The sequence below is a fragment of the Oryx dammah genome, unplaced genomic scaffold (genome assembly GCF_014754425.2).
Source record: "Oryx dammah isolate SB20612 unplaced genomic scaffold, SCBI_Odam_1.1 HiC_scaffold_11, whole genome shotgun sequence".
In the NCBI taxonomy this organism is placed as follows: Eukaryota; Metazoa; Chordata; class Mammalia; order Artiodactyla; family Bovidae; genus Oryx; species Oryx dammah.
Window position 1 is genome coordinate 3,633,819 of NW_024070195.1, and position 20,914 is coordinate 3,654,732.

Consider the following 20,914-nt stretch of genomic DNA (forward strand, 5'->3'; position numbering starts at 1 on the left):
ACCTTCACACTCAAAAATGCGTTCGCCCAGCTTCCAGGTGGGCTGCGGGACGGAGGCGTCCTTGCCCTCAGTGTCACAAGCGGCAGCCGTTCCGCTTGTAGCCGTGATGGTGTTCATTGCGTTTCACTGTGTCTGCGATTAGGAACCATGTGTAAGCCTTTTTGAACACCCAGTCTATGTATCCAGGCTTCCCTGGTGGTTCAGATGGTTAAGAATCTTCCTGCAACGTGGAAGACCCGGGTTCAGTCCCTGGATCAAGAAGATCTCCTGGAGAAGGGAATGGCTACCCACTCTAGTATTCTTGCCTAGAGGATTCTGTGGACAGAGGATCCTGGCAGGCTGTGCAGACCGTGGGGTCATAAAGAGTCGGACATGACTGAGTGACTAACACTTTCACACTTTCACTTTTCTACATAACCATGCTGAAGAAACGAAAATCCAGATCACATACCCGTCTTTGGCTGTGTGAGTCAGTTCCCACTGAAATGCTGACCAAGGAGACTGGAATGGGGGCAGAACTGCTATTATTTGAAATACAATGGCCCATCGGGGAGCTTTGCCACGCTATTCTACAGTAATAAGATTTGACAGGTGGGGGAAAAGGAGAGACCAGGAAATAACAGAACAACTAGCTAGAGTGCATTTACCACCTCGTAAGTCATTTCTTTCTCTTCAAAGGCAGGAAAAGAGGATGGGGCAAGGGGAAAGGAACACACCACAGCACGTCAGGGACAGAAAAGAGGAAATGAATTTTGTGTTGTCATGGTAACGGATTTCCAGCCATGGCATCTCACAGAAGCCTTCCCATCATCTTTTTTTTTTTTTTTCTTTTCCAAGGATCCACAATGACCCTTGAATGTTATCATAGGAATCACACAAGAAAATTAAAACACCCCATCGAAACACAGCCATATAAGAAGGCAGACTTTCAGATCCATGCACAACCAGGCCTGTATGGCGAACAGAGCACAAGCTTGCAAAACTAGTAACCACCCAACCTAAAGGAAGAAGTCAAACGCAAGATCTGTTTATTTTGTTTTATTTGCAGAAGAATTCTGAAAGACAGCAGTGGTCCATCTGCTCATATTTGCCCTGAGACTAGATTTTCATCCACACTCAGAAACTCCATCCTAAGCGCCAAAGCAAATACCTCTGTTATGATGATAATAAAGTTAATATGTGCTAACACCTTTCCGAAGAGTTTTCCAAGTGCAGGGGAAATTAGTCACTGGCTTCAAAACTCAGGCTTCCCAAGTGACTGCTGGCACCCACCAGAGCTGACATGAGAGTCCAGCTTCCCTCCTGCTCTCATTCAACTGCTTGACCTTGCCCCTTTTCCATTTATTTATCCAACCAGCTGAGATATGTGGTTTGTGGACTTGTCCACTGTGATCAAACCAGTCCATCCTAAAGGAAATCAACCCTGAATATTCATTGGGAGGACTGATGCTAAAGCCGAAGCTCCAATATTTTGGCCACATGATGCGAAGAGCTGACTCTTTGGAAAAGACCTGATGCTGGGGAACATTGAAGGCAAAAGGAGGAGGGGACGACAGAGGTTTAGATGGTTGGGTAGCATCACCAACTCAATGAACATGAGTTTGAGCAAACTCTGGGAGATGATGAAAGACAGGGAAGCCTGGTGTGCTGCAGGCAACTGGGTCACAAAGAGTCAGACATGACTTAGCGACTGAACAACAGCAACAGGCAGAGCTATGAAATTTGGACAATGGGACCAGCAGCATGAGGCTTGTCCCCTCCTGTGCCCCCCAACCAGCAGCACAGAGGCTGCAGGGAGCAGAGTGACTGCTGTGGACTCGAGCACTTGGGGAAACGCATGTGCCTGAGACCTATCAGCGGGGAGCCCAGCCTGGTGCACCCATCTGGCCCCGTCGGGCCCCACTGACCTCAGAGAGGAATTGCACTTCCCGAGGCTGTGCCATTGGGTTTTGTTTTCTTGCCCTGATTCCAGCTGAGAGCCCAGCACAGGCCAGAAATGCCCCAGGCCAGCCCATCCTCTCCCAGATGACCACCTGAGTCCAGCCCCTCCCGAGAGAGCACAGGCCATCAACAGATCTTAAGGCCCCAGAATGGCTCTGGAGCTGAGATGTGTAAAGCCCCTGCACACACTAAGCCGCACCTGTCTTTCTAAGTCTCTTCTACTCCAACGAAGGAGCACGAACCAGTTCCGGGATGCATGTGACCACCACTGCCCTTAGCGAGAAGGCAGATGCTCCTGGCTGCTTCCCCAGCCGCTCCCTCACCCTTCTCCTCGGGGATTTGGTGTCCGCTGCTTGGAGGAGACTGCCTTCCAGGCACACCTGTCCCCCGGGCGTGGGGGCAGCAGGGCAGCTTGGGGGGTGTTACAGTCACCCACGGTAACTGCTGCCCTCTCTTGGGCGGACGCTATACAGGAGGACTGAGCAGACAGAGTAGAGGGAGAGCTTCGAGGCTAAGGAAAAAACAAATTCGATAAGAGATCGTATCTCTCACCCTGAAGCTTCTCGTCTTTTCTCGGCTCATTTGCTGCTGTACAGTGAAGTGTCAGGAAGAAATAGTTATCTCTGCCCTTGAAGCCCAGGAACACCACTCTCATCAACTCCCCAGTTTTATTCTTTCAGAAGATCCAAATTCAGATAATCCCATTTTTATGTGGTCAAAATTACCCAGGGCAAGTGTCCGAGGAAAAACCCCCCACCCTGTTCTCCAGTCAACTCTCACACCATATTAAGGAGACCTGCTTTAAAAATGCAGTCCACTTTCTTTATTTTGGTGGCTGATTCTGTAGATGTTTGTCTGGCAACTGAGAAAGCAATTCTTCAAAGCAGTGGGTCCTCACCAGGTGAGTTCATTCCCAAGAGGATATTTAGTAAAATCCGTAACCTTTTTTTGTTGAACTTGGGGCTGGGATGCTACTGGGGTCTAGTAGATTAGAGGTGTAGCTAATATCCTACAGCGCACAGGAAAAAAAAAAAAAAAAAGGATTTTCCTCAAAAAGGATTTCTGACCCAAAACGTCCATAGTGACAAAGTTGAGAAATCTGGCTTTCAAATTCTCGATAAGTTTACTGTATATAATCCCTATATACTACTTGGAACCTAGTATAATCTTTTTCTTGTGAATGCCTTTGTTTTCTTATTTAATTTATTTTGTTTTTTGGCCATGCCAAGTGGCGTGTGGGATATTAGTTCCCTGACCAGGAACTGAACCCATGCACCCAGCAGTGGAAGCAAGAAGCTTTAGCCACTGGACACCAGGGGAGTCCCGCATAGTGTAATCTTAGCCCGTGATGCTGGGCTCTGAGGCTGGGCAGCTTGCCTTGAAGCCTCTAGTAGAGGAAAGGCAGAGGTTTACAATAAAATAAAAAATATTTTTTACAGAGTGTGCTAAGTGCCTGAGTGAAAATATCAGTCAGTAGAGGAAAGGCCATAAGTGTGTGAGGGTGGGCTTGGGGGTTACAGGGGAACAGATGTTATTTTCCCCGAGCCAACTGAAACTGCATGTTCACTCTAAAGTATAAAATTCATTCTCAAAAAAAAAAATTAAATAAAATTCACTCTCAAACATAAAATTGAAATAACTGCTAGGAAAGATCACCAAAGCCCTAAGCACTTTTTAAGCAGTCTATCTTTCTGTTTTATAGTCACATGCTCAGAGAGAAGCAACCCGCTGCTTTCGTTGTGACTTTGTTCCTTATTAAAATGATTTTCTTCACAATAGTATTTTTCCAGGACCAGGGAGATGTTTTATTTCCTTCTTCTGGCCTCACTTTATTCTCTCCAGCTATGCCTTTAAAATATTGCTCAACACAGTGTGATTCTGTGCCTGATAATTAGCTAATCGACACATGCTTATCCCCTTTTATCTTTCCTCAAATCGCAACTTAAATTTGTTCACAATCTTGAGGACACACTTTTCTAAGCCTCTGTTGGTCGGCCTCTTTTCTAATACCGAGGGCCAAATATGTAGCAGGAGAAACTGTCTCCTTAAGCCCTGCTCCCATATTCCAAACTGAAATAAATGCCAGGAGGACGCAAACATGCTGATGAACAAGTAAAATGGGCATCAGAGAAAGTGGCTCATCCCTCCAGGAAATTAGCGACCAGATCAGAGGAGTTTCATCAAATACAAGTGCAGCTAGATTCGATTTGCAGGGCTGAAGAGCCTAGGGATCATTTCCACGGCGTATACCACAGACAATTATGCATCTTCCAGGTCAGCAGCGTGGATGATTAAACTGTCTGGAATGCTCCCACCGACAAATGTGAGCTCATAGCTAAGCTGAAATTGAAACCAGTTATGAAAGAGAACTGCCGGATGCCACAGGCCCGCACACAGAGTGTGCCAGGCATCGCACTGATCAGGTCCTTAACATCCACCTTCGAGGCTCTGCTCTTGTGCGTGCCTCTGTGCAGTAGTGGGTGGCAACTTTTTATTTGTTTGTTTTTAAGTCTGAGTTTGAATCCTGACTCTGCCATTTTCTAAGTCTTAAACCTGGATAAGTCAACACCGCCTCTCTGAGTCTTAATTTTCCCATCTGTGAAATGAGGATGACCAGGCCTGTCTCTCAAGATTGTCATTCATTCCATCAGTCCAGGTCCAGTCAGAAATTCAGAAACCCCATCAGTTATGTCAACTGAGAATTTAGTACAGGCTATTGGTTAAGCAGTTGTTCAGTTCAGTTTAGTTCAGTTGCTCAGTCATGTCTGACTCTTTGCGACCCCATAGACTGCTGCCCACCAGGCCTCCCTGTCCATCACCAACTCCCGGAGTCTACGCAAACTCATGTCCATTGAGTCAGTGATGCCATCCAACAGTCTCATCCTCTGTTGCCCTCTTCTCCTCCTGCCCCCAATCTTTCCCAGCATCAGGGTCTTTTCAAATGAGTCAGCTCTTCACATCAAGTGGCCAAATTATTGGAGTTTCAGCTTCAGCATCAGTCCTTCCAATGAATATTCAGGACTGATCTCCTTTAGGATGGACTGGTTTGATCTCCTTGCAGTCCAAGGGACTTTCAAGCATCTTCTCCAACACCACAGTTCAAAGGCATCAATTCTTCGGTGCTCAGCTTTCTTTATAGTCCAACTCTCACAAGCAGTTGTTAGAGAACCAGAAAAGCAAAAAAAAAAAAAAAACACCAATGAGGAAGAAGCTACCCTCCAAGGGCCATGAGCAGAGGACAGAGGTGAACGTTGTTAGAATGTAGAAGTTTGACAGCAGAGCCCTTGAAGGGCTGAGATGCAGGCAGCCTAGGAAGGGGTGCCACCCTCTGAGTTACCATCGCCATAGAAGCTTTGGGGCTGGCAGAGCTGAGCCTCAGCTGGTTCTAGGAAGGTACAAAAGAGAGCTGGACTCTGAAACCAGCTGCTGCTGCCAGGCCATAGGCCTTCAGCAGGGGACACACTCGAGCCTCAGCAGGAGTGTGAGAAGTCCTTCTCCCGCTCAGCCTGCCTCTTTCTGGCGCATCTCTGGCAGGTGGCAAAGTAGAAATGTGAATGCAAAGAGCCCCCAGCTTCCCACAGCAGAGCCCTGAAGGCTGATTTGAAGCTGAGAGGAAATAGCTTAATGCATAACCCATTCGTCCAGCATTGTGCACATTTACGGAGCGCTTACTTCGTGTTTGACCTCAAGGCTTTGTGCTAGAGTGGAGAATTGGGTGGAAACCCCGCGAATTGCACGGCTCAGCGACTCACGAAACGCAGACCCTCACTTAAAATCAGCTGTCTCCTCTGGGGCCCAGAGGGAAACATAAGGAAAAAGGAAATGGAAAACAAAACAACATGAAAGAAAGAAAACTCCGGCTCCTGCCCTTCGGGAGGTCTGCATTTAGGTTAATTATCATGAGGCAAGTCATACGTCAAGGCACAAAGCCACACATGCTTGTACACCTTAAACAGTACTTGAGACACAACTGTTTGAAGAGCTCAGAGAAGCAGAAGAATATATGGGGGACTGTCAGGGAAATCTGGAGCAGGGCGTGGCAACCCACTCCAGTATTCTTGCCTGGAGAATCCTACGGGCAGAAGAGCTGGGTGGGCTACGGTCCATGCGGTCACAGAGTCAGACACGGCTGAAGCGACTTAGCACAGCACAGGGAAACCTTCACCAGAAAAAAAGTGGGAATGAGCAACTTTAGTTTGTAGACAATGGCCTGAATCGGTAAGACCAGGAGACTCAGGAGAAAGCGCCTGGAACTTGCTGGAAAACTTGCCACGTGGCGCTGACGTTGCCACCAAGACCTCTGAGAATGGAGTGTGGACTGTGATGTGGGAAACGGAAATTGGGGCCAGCAGAACATTTCTTGATTCTCTCTAAGGCATAGACGAGCCACTGGGACATTCGGAATGAGCAGAAATTATACGTAAAAAATATTGTTTTTGTAGCTTTTCTATTTAACACAATACTTTCCAGATAGTGGGATATTTGGAAACAATTGCTGTGTTGAATGGGATGGGGTGGGATGGAGTGATAAAGGCAGGTCTTAACTTTGAAAAGCTGCACCTATTTTCCCTTGTTTGAAATATAGTACGACATGCTTTGTGAAGTATTTCAGGCAATCAGTTTTAAGGACAAAAGTTCAGGAAATAAAAGCAAGCAATAATCAGTTTTAACAAGTAAAGATAGAACCCACCCAGGACTTTTCTGGTGGCTCGGTGGTTAAGATTCTGCACTTCCACGGCAGGGGCTGCGAGTTCGAGCCCTGGTTGGGGAACTAAGATCTCACATGCTGAGTGGTGCGACCAAAAAGTTAGGAAAAAAAAGATGAAACCCACCCATCAGGACCCTGCGCTCGTTTCTCAGCCCAAGACCTGCCATCAGAGTGAACACGGCATCCAGTTTGCAGAGACGGGGAGGGGCGGTTGAAAGCATCATGGACTTCGGCGAGAAGAGTGCTGGGCAATGTGCTGCGAAGTCCATTTCAGTGACTCACGTGGAAAAAAGGCACAGGATGGGTGTGAGTCTTGAGAGTGAGCTTGCAGACCACGTCCTCACATCTAACCCGTCGCTTTCTTCTTGGCAGACCCATTGCAAGATTTTGGCTTTTCTGTCGACCAGTGTTCCAGACAATTAAAACCAAATATCAACGTTAGATTTGGAATGGTTCTGAGTAAGTAAACATTATTGACATAATATAAAACATGACACAACCTCTCTGTGGCCCAGACACCCAGTTATTCGTATTTACTGTAGTGGCTGAGCTGCTGCACCCCATCATTCTCTGGAATTATCTATTTCCATTTCCATTTCCATTTCTCTCTCTGGGTAATATCCAGATAGAGCAGAACTCTCATTTAAAGCTGTTCTTTTGTGAAAAGAGACCCTAGACACTCATTTGGATGCTATAAGCACCTGGAATCAGTATATCCAACAACAACAAAAAGAAAATATTTTGAGCCTAAGTGTCAATGTTTGCTCAAAAGAAGGCTTTTTTGCTTAGTTGTCTCAGCCACAGACAAGTCTGGTACCAGCAGCACGGTTTATCTTTGCATTATTTCATTCGACAAATAGCTCATCTAAGCTCCTAAACCCGGACACGGGCAAAGACGTTGAGTTATCTACTCCCTCCACCAAGTCAATGAGCCAGAACGCTTTCAGATTGTTTATTTTTATTTTTACGTGGCCCTGTCATCACAGTTGGTCATCACATTGCTATAGCTGCTAGACTCTCTCCTTTCTCACAGTTTCCTCAAAACCAGAGCAGAAGGATTTAATAAATTGAGCACGTGGACTCTTTCCAGAGAAATGGAGGGAACATTCCCGGACGCCAAGAACGCGCAGGCATCTTGGCACTTCCAGACCTTGCACAGTGTCTGGGCTCCGGGAATGCTGTAGGGAGAAAAAGGACTAGAAGGAAGGGAGTGAGCGGAATCTAAACAGGGAGGAAAGGAAAAAAGGCAGAGAGTCGGGAGCCAGCCATGCAGAGGGCCAGAAGCTTCCTGTGTGATAATGGGCATCAGCGGCGGGGGTTGCAGGCTGGACCGCAGCCCACCACTCTTGAGGGAGGCACCTGGGACCACGTAGCTGAGAAGCTGTAGGAGCCAGGTCCCCGGGGTCCACAGCGTCAGGGCACGGGTGCAGGTCAGCTAGCTGCTCCAGGCAGGTGAAGTCTGTGAAAGGGCTGTCTTTCATCCATAGACTTGTCCCAGTCGCATTGCCCAAACGCTGTTTTACCAAAACAGAAAGCTGTTCGCCATACGGCGCAGACTTCTGGTGATGAAAGGTCCTTCAGCTCAGGGTTTATGACTTCTGAACACTGATGCTCAGCGAAATCCACACTAACAGGAAAGCTGGTCTCCCCTTTTCCCCCAGGGGAGGACGTCGAGCAGCTGTTTCTGGATGTCGCGCTCTTCAGTAAAGGACTGTCCATCCTGAACTTCTCCTACCCCATCTGCGAAGTGGATCTACCCAAGTTTTCTTTCTGTGGAAGAAGGAAAGGAGGTAGGTGTTTGGCCGGCTGACACCCAGCTGGGGCCCAGAGAGAGGTGGACAGGAGCTTGCAGCCAAGGTCACGATATCCAGACCAGCATCTAGGGTCCCCCCTCCCCTGTGGATAAGCTTAACCTCATGGATCATCACATACTGTATAAAAATGACCACACGGCCCATCCCACAGGACCTGCCTTACAGGGTGAGTGTGGACATCAAATGAAATGGGTTTACTGGGTATTTGCAAAGAGAAAATTGTTGTTAGTGTTAGCAGTGGCACCTTGTGAAAAACAACCAGTACAGTAAGTAAGCTACATGAAAACATTAGCTATGGACTTAATTTTAAAGGCATTGCAAAGCTTGGAGGTAAGATAAACATAACCCTGACACCTTTTGCAAGCTGATGAGTCCTTTATTCAAAGAAATAATTGCTCCCTGGTTCATCTTTTGTGTCAGTCCGATCTTACCTATGGCAAGTGTTTGTCCAAAGGGGGAATACATCATAATCAGATGAATTTCAATACACAGCAGAGAAGATCCTCTGAGAGCTGTTTTTCAGGTCTGACATGACATCGCCCAGGAGGCAGGTGTCATTCTTAACAGCAGCTGGAATTGTAGGGCTTCCGAGACAAAGTTCACTGATCTCACACCTGCAAGTAAGACAAAGCGGGAAGCTTAGTGGGTGCTGGGGCTGGGCACCCCCCACCCTCCCTTTCGCAAATGTGGGCGTTTCCTGTCTGTCCTGGTTCACGCTGAACACGTGAGCCTGGCCATTCCCCGAGATTATTGATTGCCAAGGCCTCTCAGTCTCACTGTCTCTAGCAGTTCAAAGTCAGTCCTAACAGCTCTGTCCAGGTCAGCAATTCACATTTCATCAGCCAGAGTTCCACTGCCTCACTGTCTCTGTTTCTAAGTGCCGCTTCTTGTGGGTCTAAGAAACGAAGGAAATTGCCTAGATTTGGAAAAAGTACCCTGAACACTTTCTGCAAAACGCCTTATACTTCACACAGCTGTAGTAGAAGCAAGACAAAACACCTTCCAGGCAGAGGCCACCTTCACGCGTCCCACCGGTGATCCACTCCGAGGACCGGCCAGCCTCTGTCAGCACACCCGCAGCCCCACCTGGGGCCTCCCTTTCCAACTGTTCTGCATTCACAGCACACGTTAGTAACAGATGCAGTCCCAGGGACTTAGCCGCTGATTTCTGCTCTGAAAGAAGGGGAGAAGGGGCTGTGTCTGAGACCTTAATTTTAAAATACATCTTCTCTGGGGTAGCGTTCCCTATCTGTTTGCACATCCGTGATTTCTGGGCCATTGCAGACCTCCGATAGTGGCCCTATAGTGTAACGGTTAGCACTCTGGACTTTGAATCCAGCAATCTCAGTGGGACCTACTTATCTCTGGGCTTCCCAGCAGTAAAGAATCCACCTGCCAGTGCAGGAGAACAAGGAGGTGCAGATTCGATCTCGGGGTCGGGAAGATCTCCCGGAGAAGGGCATGGCAACCCACTCCAGTCTTCTCACCTGGGAAACCTCATGGACAGAGGAGCCCGGCGGCTACAGTCCGTGGGGTCGCAAAGAGTCGGACCGACTGAGCAACTAAACAACATCAAGACTTCCTGCGTCTCAAAGCTGCTTCGCTTTTTCGGGCTTTCGGTCTCGAAGCTGCTTCGCTTTTTCGGGCTTTCATCCTGCGGGTCCCCGGGCCTTTGCTCTGAGTCTCCTCCCACACAGGGTGGGAAGCCAGGCTCACACAGAACCAGACCTTTGCCGTCCCTTATGGCTATGTGACTTCAGGCAGAATTACTCAGTGTGTCTGAGCCTCAGTTTCCACATCTGTACAGAGACCTCATGGGATTCTTAGTAAGGATAAATTGAACAATTATACAAAGTCCTTAGGACAGAGTCTGGCACACAGGACTCAGTAAGTGATAAATGGCAGCAACTGCCCGCAGGTGATGAGGGATTTCTCAAGCAAGGGCTCTGAGCCCCTGAAGTCATCAATCTCAGAGTGGAAGTCTGCATTTTAACAAGGCCTGGAGAGGCAGCAGAGCCTCGGGGGCTTAGAAGTTTAAGACCTTTTTTCCTTGGAGGTAGCAGGAACCTGACTTAGGTCCAGGTTGTATATCCTCTGCTGGCTGAGAGAGCAGAGCCCCTGCAGCCCCCTTCCACCTCTGGGGAGAGAGCCCCGCCTGCAGTTCTCATGAAACTGGAATTTGGAAGCACCAGCAGCTCAGCCTTCAGCCTTTCTTCTCTTCATGTGTTATTCTTTGCATACTTCAAGCAGCTGTGGGTTTCCTGCTTGCAGTGACTGGGCAGCTGCCGCTGCTGCAAATTCATGAAGAATCAACAAAAACAGTGGTTTATCGCTGCATTGGCAGGAAACACCCACCCTTGAACCGCAAAAAAAAAAAAAGAAACAATGATCACCTTAGACTTTTTTTTTTTTTTTTACTAAGAGAAGGAAAGGAAGGAAGGAAGAAGACAGAAAGAAAGAAGGGAAGGAAGGAAGGAAAGAAGAAAGAGAAAGACATATTGCCTGTTAAGGAATTCTGTAGCCCTCGGAGCTTCCCTCCAGCCTCAAAATTAAGCCTCTTGTAAATGAGCCAAGAATGTGTTGAACTTGTCCTTTGAAATCCATCAGTTCTTGTTGTTGAGCCCAAAATATTGAGATTAATAATGACATAGGACCTAGGTCCGGATAGTCAAATCTGTGGTTTTTCTAGTAGTTATGTACGAATGTGAGAGGTAGACCATAAAGAATCTGAGCATCAAAGAATTGGTGCTTTCAAATTGGGGTGCTAGAGAAGACTCTTGAGATTCCCTTGGACTGCAAGGAGATCAAACCAGTCCATCCTAAAGGAGATCAGTCCTGAATATTCATTGGAAGGACTGATGCTGAAGCTGAAGCTCTAATACTTTGGCCACCTGATGCAAAGAACTGACTCCTTGGAAAAGACCCTGATGCTGGGAAAGACTGAAGGCAGGAGGAAAAGGGGATGACAGAGGATGAGATGGTTGGATAGCATCACCGACTCATTGAACATGAACTTGAGTAAACTCTGGGAGACAGTGAAGGATAGGGAAGCCTGGCGTGCTGCAGTCCATGGGATGGCAGAGAGTCTTACACGACTTAGCAACTGAACAGCAACAAAGGGCCAAAGTGTTTTTAATTCTCTAAGGTAATACGGGATCCTTTACAAATTCTCAGCCTGTTGTGGAGTTTCATTAACTCTAATTGAAGTGAAGTCAGTCAGTCATGTCTGACTCTTTGCGACCCCATGGACTGTAGCCTACAAGGCTCCTCTGTCCACGGAATTCTCCAGGCAAGAATACTGGAGGGGGTTGCCATTTCCTTCTCCAGGGGATCCTCCCAACCCAGGGATTGAACCCGGGTCTCCTGCATCACAGGCAGATGCTTTACCGTCTGAGCCACCAGGGAAGCCGGTACTCACAATTCTGTGTAATCATCATGTAGGAAGCTATTAGAGACGGCGGACTGGCAGCTCTCCTGTGGACCCCATGGGTTGCTGTGTTTGTATTTTAGCAAACGTCCTGAGAGCTCTGATGTGCACAAACACCTGAGACCCCCAATCTGAGGAACACCACCTTCTGTGCCGTCTGTTTCCTGGCTTTCGGTCACACTGCCCTTCCCTGCAGCTGCCCCAGCTCTCTGAAGATCAGCTCGGTTTCTTCCTTTCTTCCCATCACCATTTTCTTCGCTTCTCCTTCTGGCAATGCAATCAGCCCACCGATTCACAAGCTGTATTTTGAGAGTTATATTAAGTGTTTATCCACAGAAATCCAAAAAGGTAAGGGAAAAAAAAATTAAATCCTCCTTCCCTTCTTGCTGCCAGAAGTTATGCTCTTGCAGAGAAAACCTGGGCGGCAAAGGCAGAAAGCTCTTGTAGGAGGAATGAAGTTGGAGAAAGTCATTTCACCTCCGGGCCAGCCACGGCTCCATCGTTGGCCCTGCCCAGTCCAGGAGCCACCAGTCACGTGTGGCTCCTGATAATCAGAAACGGGGCCCATCCGAGTGAGATGGGCTCGGAGTGCAGAGTTTGCACCAAATGTTGAAGACTTTGTACAAAACATAGATTGAAAAAAAAAATTTTTAATCTCATTGATGCTTTCTATATTGATAATCTCTTGAAATTATAGTCTTTTTTTAAAATTTTGTTGAAAAAATCTTTCAAGCGGAGATGATTTACAAAACTTCAAGATAAAATTATTAATGGTGTATTTTAATTCATGCATGTTTTACTTTCAATATGATCATAAAGGTGCCATTTCTGAAAAAGGATTTTGAAAGCCTTGATCAGTTTTTTCAAGTTTAACTTAACTTTGATATGCATGTCATTGTCTTATAGGCGTCATCGGGGTTTTTTCCCCTTTAACTGTTAGCTGGTCTCACTCTGCCAGATAAATGTTCATTGTCAAAGGCTTTAAGTTCTTTACCACTTTTTTTGCCTTTAGAGACCTAGATTTTTTAAAAACTTAAATTCAAAATTTGTATTTTGTATGCAATGTATTAATTATATTTTCTATTGCCAAAAAAAAAAAAAGTTTTTGTTGAAGTCTAGTTGCTTTACAATGTTGTGTTAGTCTCTGCCGTACAGCAAAGTGGATCAGCTACGTACATATACATATCCCCTCTTTTTCGGATTTTCTTCCCATTTAAGCTGCCACAGAACGCTGAGTAGAGTTCCCTGTGCTCTGCAGTAGGTTCTCATTCCTTATCTAAGGTATACCTAATACCCATAGTGTACACATGTCAACGCCAGTCTCTCAGTTCATCATCCCACCCTCTTTTCCCTCCTTGGTGTCCGTTCATTTGTTCTCTGTGTCTGTGTCTTTATTTCTGCTTTGCAAATAGGCTCATTGAAATTATAATAATTTCAATATTGGAGTTAATATGCGTGTATTATTAAATTAATTTCACTTGTTCTTCCTTTTTTAAAATTATGCAAATTACGAATGTGGCTCACATTATATTTCCATTAGATAGTGCTGACCTAAAACCGCAGTGTCCAATATGATAGCCACTCATCACGGGGGGGCTACTGAAATCACTTACATTTAAATTAAATTAAACACTTAGCCACACTGGCCACCTTTCAAGTTCTCAATGGCCACATGTGGGTGGCGGCTGCTTTATCTAGTGATGCCGATACAGGATAGTCACGCCTCTGTGGAACGTTGTACTAAGCATCACTGACCTGGTAGGCTCTGGATCCCTCTGCATTTTTCTTCACCACCTGTCCTGAGTTTAGTTGGAATTTGTGTTGGAAATTTCACTGTCTAGCCCAGGTACTTTCTCTTTTGTTGAATACCTAGAGTATGCGGGTGTCATGGTTCCAAAGAGGTCTTTGCTGGAGCCCAAGAATCCTCCTGCAATGCAGGAGGCCTGGGTTCGACCCCTGGATTGGGAAGATCCCCTGGAGAAGGGAAGGGCTACCCACTCCAGTATTCTGGCCTGGAGAATTCCAAGGACTGTATAGTCCATGGGGTTGCAAAGAGTCAGACACGACTGAGCTACTTTCTCTTCACTTCACTTCAGATACATGTAAGCCACCACTCTTGGCCCTTCTCAGGCCAGCCACCCAGTCTCCCTCCTCTCTGAACCCAAGATCAGTGTATCAGTGCCCTACTGCTGCTGTGACCCTAGCTTGCCACACAAAGGAGTTCTCTTACAATCCTGCACACCAGAAGCCTGAAACCAGAGTCAGTAGGGCTGTGTTCCTTCTGGAGAATTCCAAGGATGGATAGAGGTCCATTTCCTTGAAGTTTTCAGTTTCTGGAGGCTGCTGGCTTTCCTTGGCTTATAGCCACATCCCTCCTCTCTGATGCCATGCTCACATCCCCTTCTTCTTCTGATCTTCCCCAGCTTATGAGGACCCTTGTCGTTACACTGGACTCACCCAGACAATCCAAGATAATCTCCCCATCTCAAAATCTTAATTTTGCATCCGCAAAATCCCCTTTGCTTTGTAAAGTATCTACGGGTTCTAAAAACCAGGACATGGACATCTTGTAGGGGGAGGGGCGGGCATTAGTAGCCTGTACAGCCTCCAAACGGAGAACCAGCACAGCTTGTCTGACCTGCGCACACTATGACCTTGTGAAGAGGCCATGTCATTGTGCATCATCAGAAGAAAACTCAAACTCTGTATGTTTCCAATGAAAAGGCCCTCCAAGAAGTTCTGACAACTTCACCAGTGATACAGCTACTCGTGTAGCTGGGGTGAGATGTGAGTTTCTCTGTTCAGTTCAGTTCAGTCACTCAGTCGTGTCCGACTCTTTGAGACCCCATGAATCGCAGCATGCCAGGCCTCCCTGTCCATCACCAACTCCTCAAGTTCACTCAAACTCACGTCCATCAAGTCGGTGATGCCATCCAGCCATCTCATCCTCTGTCGTCCCCTTCTCCTCCTGCCCCCAATCCCTCCCAGCATCAGAGTCTTTTCCAATGAGTCAACTCTTTGCATGAGGTGGCCAAAGTATTGGAGTTTCAGCTTTAGCATCAGTCCTTCCAAAGAACACCCAGGACCCATCTCCTTTAGAATGGACTGGTTGGATCTCCTTGCAGTCCAAGGGACTCTCAAGCGTTTTCTCCAACACCACAGTTCAAAAGCATCAATTCTTTGGCACTCAGCTTTCTTCACAGTCCAACTCTCACATCCATACATGACCACTGGAAAAACCATAGCCTTGACTAGACAGACCTTTGCTGGCAAAGTAATGTCTCTGCTTTTGAATATGCTATCCATGTTGGTCATAACTTTCCTTCCAAGGAGTGAAAATGAAAGTGAAGTCACTCAGTTGTGTCCGACTCTTTGTGACCCCATGGACTGTAGCCTACCAAGCTCCTCTGTCCATGAGATTTTCCAGGCAATAGTACTGGAGTGGATTGCCATTTCCTTCTCCAGAGGATCTTCCCGACCCAGGGATCGAACCCGGCTCTCCTGCATTGTAGACAGACGCTTTACCATCTGAGCCATGATGGAAGTCTCTCTCTTACTTCCAAAGAGTAAGTGTCTTTTAATTTCATGGCTGCAGTCACCATCTGCAGTGATTTTGGAGTTTCTCTGTTAGGGGATCCTATTACTGCTCAGAAAAGGTTTGCCTTGCCTTCCTGGACTGTTCCTGCAGCCCTTTCCCAGACCCCATAAAGCTCCCACCAGCCAGGTCCCCTGCCCAGAGGAGAAACTATCTGGCTAGAAATGGGGGACACAACCCATGTGTCTGTCGGAACCATTCTTGGCAGAGAAAGAGGCTAAGACTGTCAACGAGTCCTCATAGGAGTTTGTCACTGAGAGGAGGCCCGCGTGATATTAGGGCAGAAAGACCAGGATAACAAGCACATCTCTGAATGCCTGGAGAAGGAGCTTGGCGGGACCCTACTCAGCCCTAGAAGGCTGCTCATTTCATAGTTTTATAAACGGCCCATTGCAAGTGCACAGTGAATGTGTCTACGTTTAAATAACATTAGATCACTCTCTTAGTGAAAGGGCAGCCGTCTGGTCCACGACTCTTTGGGAGCTGTTATTTCCACATTTTAAAATCCATCTCCTCTCTAAAAAGACACTGTGTGCCAATCACACAAATATCTGGGTCCCCCCAAAAAAAAGCCGATTGGCAGAAACGACTTCAAGTATTCAGAAGCAGGAGGGTGAAATTTTTAATATACTCCGTATTAAAAACTGATCAAGATTCCCAAAGAAGGAGAGAAAGAAGTGGGTACAGATATACTGTGGCTCTTTTTATAGCCCTGGAGTGTGAGGATGTTAATTAAAGAACCCAAGATGATCTGGAAAAGGAAGGAGCAAGAATTTAATTTTAGGTGTTGTTTCATCAGGTTAAAAAAAAAAAAGTTTCACAAGTTACTTGCAGCAATTCTCAGGAACTTCATGGGCCCACAGAAAAGCTCCAGTTGAAACTGCAAAGTGAATTCATGGCAATCTCTCACCCTGCAAAGGTTGCTCATAGTGAAGCCCAAATCAGTAGATCTCGGAGCATTAAATGAGCGTAACAAAGTGCTAGATAGCATTTGTTTGGTATGCTTCAAAAAACACCCCTCATCCATTTTTTAAAATGGAAGCTAAAAAAAGAGAAAAAAAGACACCAGTAGAACTTATCAGTTGTTCACACTGGCTTAGGAAGAAGGTTCCCAAACCCAGCCTTGGCGCGTTTCTCCGCATCCCCCCTGGAACCTTCGCGTCCCTCTCCTTCACATTGGGAAGTAAGGGGAGAAACGTGCAGGGAAGGCCTGCTGGCTCGCCCCTTCCCTGGGCCCCGCCCTCCACGAGCTCACACGCGGGCTCCTGGCCCCTCCGCGCCCTGCGGGAGAGGCCTTCCCACTTCTGTGCTGCCAGTGCAAGTGCTGAGTCACGGGGCAGTTAAGCAACTTGTCCACCAGCACTTAGTGAGGAGGAGAGCGGGGCCCTGCCTCCAGGGTCCAGCTGTTTGCACTGTGTCACCTTAGAACACCAAATAGAAGTGGGTATAAAATGCACCCAGGGGAATCCAAGCAGAATCCAGCCGCACCTGCCGGAGAGGGGCACACTCACTGGTGTGCTGGGACTCTGCTCCTCTGTCAGCTGGGGCCTCTTCCCTGAGGGACTTTAAGTGGTTCGTGGTCCTAGCAGCCATGGTTCTTGAGCTGCAGGCAGCAGAAACCTACTCCTGCTGTCAGCAGCAAAGGGATTTTCTTGAAAGACTACTGAGAAGTCACAGAATCAGCGAGAAGCCTTGGGGAGATCTTGTCATGCAAACATCCCACACCAACCATTGTCTCAAACACAGCATCTCTGTTCGTAACTTTAGCAAATCTTCCCAAACATCCTTATCAGTGCTTTATATGGATTAACTCTCTTCATTCCTCGCAACTTTGTTGCTGTCCTTACTATACCCATCTGAAAAACGAGGGTGCTGAGCCCAAAGGGATCGTAACTGTCCAAGGTGGACCAGTTACGGGAAGTTGTCTTAGGAGTTAACCTTGAGCACCCCAGGGCCAGCCTACCCTCTGAACCCTCCTTCTGCCTGGCTCTCTCATGACCTGCCTGGCTCCCTCATGACCTGCCTGTCTCCGTCTCCTTGCTACGGCCTGGGTTCTTTCTTACTCAGGGATTTATGTACCACAGTCAGAGAACTTTTGCTTCCACAACTGGATCCCCGGGGCACAATAAGCACAGATAACAGAGCGAGTCAATCCTGTTCCGATGACTGAATGACGTGATGCGCGTTTTGTCTGTTTTTCCAGAGCAGATTTATTATGCCGGCCCTATCAATAATCCTGGATTTGAAATTCCCGAGGTAAGGGTTTGGTTTGCTGTTTTATTTTGTTCCTTAATTATTGTATCGAGCAGTTTCTTAAAGAAGGGGGCGGGTGGGGGAGAGACAGCAGAGGAGGAGAGAGAATTAAACTAAAACCTTCAAGTTTTTGCATCGTCTTTCACTGAGAAGACCCTTTCTGGGTGAAGCTGTTACTTCATCATGAGCACTTGCTAATTAAAGCTTGATGCACGGGTTTTGGCCTTTTGGTGTTTAACATTTTTGTCCGGCGGGACCCTGGGGTACCCTTTGTGGAGGCAGCGCCCCTAGAGAGGGACTCTGGGGCCCTGTCCTGCTAGAGGACTCTGCCCAGGGCCCTCTGCGTGGCCAGATTGTTAGAAGCGAGGCAGGCAGCCACAGGCGGGCTGGCCATTCAGAGAAGGGAAGAGAGACAGCCCAGAAAGTGCTAAGCTCCCCGGTTACTGTGCTTGCTCAGTACTCACAAGCTCCCATCCAGTAAATAAAATGCCCACGCCTTGCACCTTCACTGTTTTTCCAACATTCCTTTTTATTTAAAATACCATTACTTTATGAAACAGCTGAACTCCAGCAACTCGGACATAGCGATCCATTCTCAATAGCTACTCCTGAGAGCATCCTTCAGAAAAACGTCAAAAGAATCACAGAAATGTAATTGGTTTCATTTTTTGATTTTCAATTTCATCCTTTTCATCTTCCAAAGCCTGAGTATGACTCTAGAAGAGAATCTCCTTGTCCATAAAGACTCTCTTGAGCTCGTTTCATTTTCATCCCCGGGGCGTGTTCCCTTTCTGTCCCAGCCTCTGCATTCCTCCGCTTCAAGCCGCCAAGTCTCCAGACCACCTCAGTCTTTCTCCAGCAATGCTCTGGCAGCTGGGGCAGGTCCGGCTTTCCAGAGTCTTCTCCTCAAGCCTTTCAGGGTAACATGCAAGTTGTGCAAACTCTTCCCTTCTAGGATGTGAGACCAAATTTCTCCCACAAAGGTTTTGCTTTAAATCTTTGATATTTGAATTCTTTTTCTTTCTCCATTTTTTCCTGCAGATCCTTCCCATGCACCCCCAATTCATCAACTCAAAATTTGCAAGCAATTAATTTTTGTTTTGCATTATTGATTTTTTAAAAAGCAGTTACTCTTAGCAACTGCAATGAAATAGAGGGAAAGAACTTAAAAGCCATAGGATTGCTTTGAAAGAAATGAAGCCCAGATGCAATGAGGTTTATTGCATCCACGTAGGCTACGTGAGTGAATGCATTATCCGCATCCATGGCCCACTAACAGTGTTCCTTGAGATGTTGCCCGGTGTGAGGCTAAGACACTGGTTAGGTTGCCTGCCCCCGCCTGCCTGTTCAAGCATCCACAGAAGCCCTCTGCGTGGTCCTCCTACCTCTTCTGGGCCCATGGCATAGGAACCTGGCCAGTCCTGACCCCCGAGCCAGGCCTGCAGGGGACAGAACCAGAGCGGACACGTGTGACCCATCACATGAGCCGCACAGGCAGCTGGAGGCCTTCATCCCAACCTGGGCTCCCCTGCTGGCCGGAGATCAGCTGGCCAGCCCAGGCACTCCTGGCCAGCTGCCAGCCTGCAGGCTGCAGAGACGCTGCTTCCTAACGTGGGACAGAAATGGTGTGCAGAATTTTGGTTTAAGAAGACCTTCCCCAGGTCCTCCTCCTCCCACCAAACCCCCCCAAGGTGGGCTCTGTGCTAATTCCACCCCTGCTCGACTGAAAACTTCCCACCCAACCGCCAGTCTTCAGTGTGTCGGTGTTATTTTCTTTTTATCACAACCAGTCCTTGGCCCCACTGAAGTCCCGCCTGCAGCGGGCATCTGTCTATGGTGGCTGCTTTCTGACTTAGAGACTCTGTGATCTACCAGCTTGGCTGCCAACTTGCAGGTATGGCCTGAACCGTGTAAGTGCCAAGGGTGCAACTACAGTCTCCTACCTGGCAAATCCAAACCGCGGAAAGGCCCCTGGTCTGTGCCTCATCCCTTCTTCCTGCCCGCAGATGGGCACAGCTGCCTGAACACCTCCACCCCTTAGAGCAGAGTATGTATTAATATATCTTGTGATTCAGAATGCCAAACCCCTTCCTTCAAACACTGCATCTTTTGTTAGGCTTCTAAATAGCATGGATGAAAGATTCAGTTGGGTTACAATAATTTTGTGTGGCATGTTCTTAAAGGCACAGGAACAGTGAAGAGTAGATGATGGTGATGACCATGATGATAGTGAGCAGGAAATCCACTCGGGTGCACGTGTGAGCTGGTCTTTATCCAGACCTAATTCTCTGACTTTTACACCGTGACTGAAACCCCTAACACTGCTTCTGGAGTCATAGCTGCTGCTATTTGAGCAGACCTCGGGAGCCTAGACCATCATAGAGTCTTTAAGGTGAAGGGTGCCTAAGGTTGCCTTCAGCAGCCCTCACACCCCAGACCCCATCAGTGCTGGGGAACCCACTCGCTCCTGGGCCTCTGCTAATTGCTAGAAAGTTCTTCTCTCCTAGCCTGAGACCAGTCAGGCACCATCCATCCTGTGGTCGGACCTGGCCCTGCCCTCCAGGCTGATAGATTAAACACCCTCCCTTCCTTGGACGGGGGCTTCCCTGGTGGCTCAGATGGTAAAGAATCTGCCTGCAGGACAGGAGACCTGGATTTGATCCCTGGGTTGGGAAGATTCCCTGGAGAAAAGAAAGGCAGCTCACTCCAGAATTTTTGCCTGGAGAATCCCCATGGACAGAGGAGCCTGGTGGCCTTTAGTCCATGGGATTGCAAAGAGTTGACACAACTGAGCAACTAATACACACTTTCCCTTGGGTGACTGGCTCCTCAGAGATGGGCCAAGAGTTCCAGGAGCTTCCTCTGCCCTCCACCACGCAGAGCCTTTCTCCTTGGGACAGAGTGTCCGCAGCCGCGGGCCGTGGGGCAGGCAGGGCTTCAGCCACAAGCGTTGCAGATGTGGCTCCTGCCCGGGGCCTCTCTGCTGCTCCACACACAGCCTGGCGCCGGCCTTTCCTGACCGCAGGCAGAGGGGCTCCTCTGTGGCTGGCCGTGGCCAGAAAGGACCCCGAAGGGCAGGAACACGTTCTCGAGTGGCACGATCGGGTTCCGCGCCGTTGAGTTTTGCCCCCAGCTGTCTCCTCCGTCTCCGCACACAGCACTCCGCCTTTCCCGTT

General features: G+C 47.8%; 1 protein-coding gene and 1 non-coding gene across 2 annotated transcripts in view; one reads left to right on the plus strand and one right to left on the minus strand.

Moving 5' to 3' along the window:
• Positions 1-20,914, plus strand: part of LY86 (lymphocyte antigen 86) — a 42,192-nt gene that overhangs the window by 20,161 nt on the left and 1,117 nt on the right. Inside the window, exons 2-4 of the mRNA XM_040249393.1 lie at positions 7,022-7,108; positions 8,311-8,439; positions 17,689-17,741. Coding sequence (XP_040105327.1) covers positions 7,022-7,108; positions 8,311-8,439; positions 17,689-17,741 — 269 coding nt within the window. The remainder of the gene's footprint in view (positions 1-7,021; positions 7,109-8,310; positions 8,440-17,688; positions 17,742-20,914) is intronic.
• Positions 11,797-11,868, minus strand: TRNAH-GUG. Its single transcript has one exon. It is a non-coding gene; the product is annotated as a tRNA-His (tRNA).